Source organism: Vicia villosa, unplaced genomic scaffold (genome assembly GCF_029867415.1).
Source record: "Vicia villosa cultivar HV-30 ecotype Madison, WI unplaced genomic scaffold, Vvil1.0 ctg.002157F_1_1, whole genome shotgun sequence".
Taxonomy (NCBI): domain Eukaryota; kingdom Viridiplantae; phylum Streptophyta; class Magnoliopsida; order Fabales; family Fabaceae; genus Vicia; species Vicia villosa.
Genome location: NW_026705855.1, coordinates 43,697 through 50,407, shown reverse-complemented (window position 1 = coordinate 50,407; position 6,711 = coordinate 43,697). Strand labels below are relative to the sequence as shown.

General features: G+C 38.3%; 1 protein-coding gene across 1 annotated transcript; it reads right to left on the bottom strand.

Annotated features, from left to right (window-relative positions):
* Positions 1 to 3,932: 3,932 nt before the first annotated feature.
* On the bottom strand, positions 3,933 to 5,561 carry LOC131638055 (uncharacterized). The gene is made up of 4 exons (XM_058908618.1): positions 5,363 to 5,561; positions 4,601 to 5,027; positions 4,330 to 4,462; positions 3,933 to 4,217 (listed from the first exon to the last, which is right to left on the bottom strand). Exons 1-4 carry the CDS (start codon positions 5,559 to 5,561, stop codon positions 3,933 to 3,935), a joined length of 1,044 nt encoding a protein of 347 aa, XP_058764601.1.
* Between the last annotated feature and the right edge of the window lie 1,150 nt (positions 5,562 to 6,711).

Here is a 6,711-nt window from a genome sequence, read left to right as displayed (position 1 = left end):
TGTTAGATAAAAGCACTATAGACCATTTCGTATTTGTCGGATCATTGATATAGAACACTTGTTTAGCTTAGGAGGCTAGAATGAAAGGCTCATCTTTGTACCCCACCCTATTGAGATCCACTTGCAAAAATCCTGACTTATCCATTCGTATGCCATTATTATTTTCAACCCACTTGCAACCAAATACAGGAATCTGAAACTTCTCGTAATCAAACACCAAAATGCGCTCGGTAACCCCAAAATATGACAGATTTTTAAATTTCGGGTTTAAGTCATTCACACTTGATATGTTCAATGCTTCAACTACCAAGGTAACACCACTATTTTGCAAAGTACTTTTATCATCCTATTCTTTGGTGTAAAATGTGTATCCATTAATTACGTATGCGCTATATGAAAACACAACCATACTTGGACAATATGCTAAACATCTCAACCTTTCTGTTACTGAAGCGGGATCTGAACGATACTTTGAATAAATATGTTCCTTAAACCACGGTATGAAACTTCGATTGTGCTCTCGTATTATCCAATTCTCATTTCTATTCGGATTTAAACCTCGGAGAACACCCTTGTGAATTTCAACATACGACTCAACCTCAATCTCATTGTGCATAACATACAAATGCATTTGATCCCGTTTGACCCTTGATACTGTCACAACTTTATTTCCAATTAGATTGTTTCCTTCTTTTTTTCGACAATATAAGATTTGGGGAGTCCAATTGATTTAACATTTGACAGATATTCAGTGCAAAACTCAACCGCTTCTTCAACAACGTATCGTTTGGCAATACAACCCTCTAGTCGATTTCGGTTTTTCACGTACCCTTTTAATATTTTCATATAACGTTCAGCAGGGTACATCCATCTCATATAAGCTGGTCCGCACAATTGCGTCTCTTTCACAAGATGAATGACTAGGTGAACCATTATGTCAAAAAACTAGGGAGGAAAATACATTTCAAGATCACATAAAGTAACAACTATCTCTTTTTGCAATGTTGGTTAGATCGCAGGACCGATCACCTTACTGCAAATTGACTTGAAGAAAAAACACAGTTTAGTTATTGCGCTTCTTACTTTTTTTGGCAGAATAGAATGTATACCTACTGGTAGAAAATGTTTCATTATAACATGGAAATCATGTGTCTTTAAACTATTTAACTTGAGGTCTTTCATGGATACAAGTCTTCTAATATCTGATGAGTAGCCTTCTGGAACTTTAACTTCACTGAGGAACTTACACAATATTTTCTTCTCCTTTCTAGATAGAGTGTAAACATCAGGTGGTAGATATGTTCGTCTTCCTTTCGTCATGGGTCCTAATTCAGTTCTCATTCCCATGTTTACCATGTCCTTCCTAATTTTAAGGCCATCCTTACACTTTCCTTGTATATTGAGTAACGTACCAATAACACTGTCAAATACATTTTTTTCAATATGCATAACATCGAGAAAATATCTTACCTACAACGAATTCCAATATATAAGTTCAAAAAAAATTAACCTCTTCTTCCACCCACTCTTGACAAGGGTATGTGCAAAAGGCTTACTAAACTAAGTACTCACATTTTTCACCTTTTCAATAATTTGACCACCTATCAATATAGGTGGAGCTCTACGTGGTTCGGTGTCTCCATTGAATGCTTTTCTCCACCCACGGTAGTGATGATTAGAATTTAAGAATCTACAATGACCGAGAAAGACATTATTCTAACATAAGTTCCAATTGTGTCATATCAGTTCCATCTTCACAAATAGGACACGCTTTTTGACCTTTATTGTTGTACCCTGATAGATTTCCGTATGCTGGAAAATCATTAATTGTTATAAACAACATCGCCCTCAAGTTGAAACTTTCTTTCCTATACCCATCATAAACCTCCACACCATTCTCCCACAAAACTTTAAATTCTCGATTAAGGGTGTAACACCCCAAATCTACCCCGCAATTAACACGGAAAACCAGAGTTCAAAAATCTCCAAACATGCATCACATTTGAGGAGTCACAAATTAACAACTTGAAAAATCACAAATCATGCTCATAATCATAGATACATAACACATGCTATGGAGGAGTCATATTTCATTAAACTTTCAAACCATATGGTGCATAATATCGCAGCGGAACAATATCAACAATAATAATCAAGTCATGCATGCCACACATGGGCAACTCAAAAATATCCAAAATATCTATGTAGGACATAACAACATAATCCATTGAGAGATAACAATATCTAAATATAGCAACGAAATAACAAAACAACATGACATAAACAAAACAAGCTAATCGTCCCCCGAGTGTCACGTATCAGAGCATAGACACACCGACTCGAGCTAATAGGTAAACGGCTACTCCACGTTGTTACCTGCACGTTACCAACGGAGGGTAACATTCAAACAGAAGGGGTGAGATATCATTCACGATAAAGAAACGTATGATAATACTTATAGCGGAAAATAAGAATCATACACATTCAACACTTCTCAACACATAACATGTTACCAACAATTCACATCATTCAAACACCTTATAAAACGGTAACCATGTCAATAAACAAGTACGGCAACATATTCTATTCACAATTATGAGTTTGATACACATCATATCAAACACACATTCAAAACATCATCAAATGCAATTCAAATGTGACTCGACTTAAGCAAATGCATGTGGTACCATTTAGAGTAAAACTCCCGTCTCAATCATTGCCATTGGGCCATAGTCGCTGCCATCTTTCAGGCTAATAGTCGTTGCCATCTTTCAGGCTAATAGTCGTTGCCATCTTTCAGGCTAATAGTCATTGCCATCTTTCAGGTCTAGAACCATAATCCGAAATCACCTCTGTTGCCTCATATTCAATTCCTTCTGATCAAACAAATACTTCAAACTCTTATGGTCGCTAAATACTTCAAGTATAGAACCATAAAGATAATGCCTCCAAATTTTTAAAACAAACACAACAGCAGCAAGCTCTAAATCATGCGTAGGATAGTTCTTCTCATGAACTCTCAATTGCCTCGACGCATAAGCAACAACTTTACCATTATGCATGAGCACACCTCCTAACCCCATCTTAGAAACATAACAATAAACCACAAGTAGTTCTTCTGGATTAGGCAATATCAAAATCGGTGCCGACGTCAACCTCTTTTTCAACTCAACAAAACTCTCTTCACAAGCAACATCCCACACAAACGCCTTACCTTTGCACGTCAACTTAGTCAACGGAAGAGCTAACTTAGAAAAACCTTCAATGAACCTTCTATAATAACCGGCTAATCCCAAAAAGCTTCGAATCTCGGTGGCCGACTTAAGAGTTTCCCATCTCAACACGGCATCAACTTTAGACGGATCCACGACAATGCCCTCACCAGAAATGACATAGCCAAGAAAACTAACTTCCTTCAGCCATAATTCACACTTGGACAACTTAGCATACAACTTCTTCTCTTTCAAGACTTGCAATACCAACTTCAAATGCTCATCAAGATCTGATTTTGATTTAGAGTAAATCAAAATATCATCAATGAACACCACCACAAAATGATCCAGATACTCATGAAAAATATGGTTCATGTACTCCATAAATACTCCAGGTGCATTAGTAACACCGAAGGGCATCACAGAATACTCATAATATCCATAACATGTTCTGAAAGCCATCTTCTGCATATCCTCATATTTCACTTTAATCTGATGGTAACCCGACCTCAGATCAATATTGCTAAACACACGGGCACCAACCAATTGATCCATCAAATCATCGATTCTTGGAAGTGGATACTTGTTCTTGATTGTCACCTTGTTAAACTAATGATAATCAATATAAAGTCTCATACTTCCATCTTTCTTCTTAACCAACAACACTGGAGCTCCCCACAACGACACACTAGGTCTCACAAACTTCTTCTCAAGCAACTCTTACAATTGCTCCTTCAATTCCGATAACTCTGATGCAGACATCCTATACGGTGCCATAGACACAGGTATAGTACTATGTACAAGATCAATAGAGAACTCCACTTCTCTCTCAGGCGGTACATCGGGAATTTCACCAGGGAAAAATTCAGGAAATTTACACATCACCTTCAACTCTTCAATGATCGCTTGATTCTCGACAGACATAAAAGCAACAAAAGCAAACACCTGAACATCTTTTTTCATCAACACGCATCTGTTTCGCCGACAACAACTCAACACCTCCTTCTTCAGGAGAAGAAAACCTCACCGACTTATCATAGCAATTAATGTGAACATGGTTATGCTCTAACCAGTTCATCCCCAAGATCACATCCAATCCTCTCAACGACAAGCAAACGGAATAAATAAGAAAGTCTTTGTCGAAAATCGACACGGGACACTTTAAACACACAAGAGAAGTGGTCACTGAACCCTTAGCCGGAGTATCGATGACCATCTCTCCGTCCATAGCAGACAACACAAGACCCAATCTTTCAACGCAATCAGCAGATATAAAGCAATGAGAAGCACCGGTATCAATAATAGTAATTAAAGGAATGCTATTAATGAAACAAGTACCTCTGATGAGTGAATCCTCACTAGTGGTCTGAGTTCCCGACAAGGCGAACACCTTTCCACTAGATTTCTCCTTCTTGGGTTTCTGACACTTGCTTCCAATATGTCCTTCTTCCCCATAGTTAAAACAAACCATCCCATTATGCTTGCATTCAGACGCCTCATGTCCAATCTTACCACAACGGAAACATCTCTTGGTACCAGCAGTACACACGGTGCTCTTGTGACCAACCTTGCCACACTTGAAGCACACAATACCAGCAGGAGCGTCTCCCCCACTAGATCTCTTGCCCTCATTAGCTTTCTTCTTACCATTGTCACTCAGAGCTTCATAAGGCTTGCCACGGCCTTGTTGACTCTTGCCCCTCTTCTCATTAATAATACGGTAATGAGCATTGTTGTCTTCCTCATAAATTCGACAACAATCGACCAAATCAGCAAAGATACGAATCTTCTGGTAACTAATTGCCTTCTTAATATCTGGACGCAATCCATTCTCAAACTTGATACACTTGGAAAATTCACCATTGGCTCCACATAGTGTTGGTAAAACTTAGCCAACTCACCAAACTTAGCAGCATACTCCACAACAGACTTGTTCCCTTGCCTTATATCAAGGAATTAAATCTCCTTCTTTCCACGGACATCCTCAGGAAAGCACTTCCTTAAAAACTCCATGCGGAACACAATCCAAGATATCTTCTAACCATTGGCCTCCAACCTCCTACGGGTCTATAGCCACCAATCATCCGCCTCGAATGCTAGCATATGAGTCCCATACCGAACCTTCTAATCAAGAGTGCAATCCATCACACAGAAGATTCTCTCTATCTCCTTTAGCCATGTCAATGCGCCATCAGGATCATGAGTCCCCTTAAACACACGAGGGTTCTCTCTTTGGAAGGTAGCCAAACTGCGAGAAGCAACATTCTCACCACCATTCGATTGATTCTCCAAAGCCTGAGCCATTGCTTCCAAAGCAGTAGCTATAGCAACGTCATTCCTTCCATCCATCTCAACTCTTCACTACAACACATAAACAATAAGCACAAAACAACAATACAAGATTATTAGACCATACTACGACATGACACTTGGCCGGACAGACCGACCTGCTCTGATACGACTATTGTAACACCCCAAATCTACCCCGCAATTAACATGGAAAATCAGAGTTCAAAAATCTCCAAACATGCATCACATTTGAGGAGTCGCTGTCATACCCCAAAATTTGCCCTCATATATTTACAAACGTCATTTATTTTGAATAAATAAATTGACACAGTTGGGAAGGTGATGAAACAGACTTATACTGATCTACCTGCAGATTGCTTCAATAAACGAAAGCACAACACCAACATAGAGCCGAAATCGAAGAGACAAAAAGGAGGGAGGAAAAATAAATTAAGTTGCATCTGATATATTGTTCTGTTTCACTCTTGTTGTTTGTTTTGGTTACAGAAAAAAAAGAGGTTGAATCCAAAAGCCCGATGCGAGACACACTCTCCTAAACAAAGATCAGAGAAAATGAATGGAGGTCAATTTGAGTAATTTTGAGATTTGTGACTAATGGGCCTACTATTTGGATTTTAAATATGTCCATAATCTTAAAAGGGGCCCTTGCACCCATCATTTTATTTTTTGTGATTTTAATTAGTGTTTATTTGAATCTTTATTCATTTAAATACTTGATAAAACATTAAAAGTATGAAAATTGGATTAAGTCATGGAATCTTTCTAAAAAAACAAAAAAATTGATATGGGGAAGGACAGAATCGTGTGAGTGTGATTTGGTTGATTGTGAATAAAAAAGAGAGAGAGAAGAAAAGGGGAAAGATTCAATTTCCATTAAAACCAAATTGCAATCATCCAAATTGTGGAGATTTGATTCAATTTTTGGTAACCTAATTTAATCTCCTATATATGCATATACATATTCTGAAGCACGTTGAGAGGGGACGAAAATTCGGCAGCCTCCTGTACCGATTCAAGAACAAAAAAAAAACGTGAAACTCAAGGGGTTGGCAGCCAAGGTTAGAGAACAATTGAAGCCATCACACGCACCCAAGAAGATTCCTCACTCTCTTCTGAAGCTAATCACCTCCTCACTTTCAGCCAGCACGTTCAGAATCTAAGGATAGTGCTCACGGTTTGTGTGAAATTT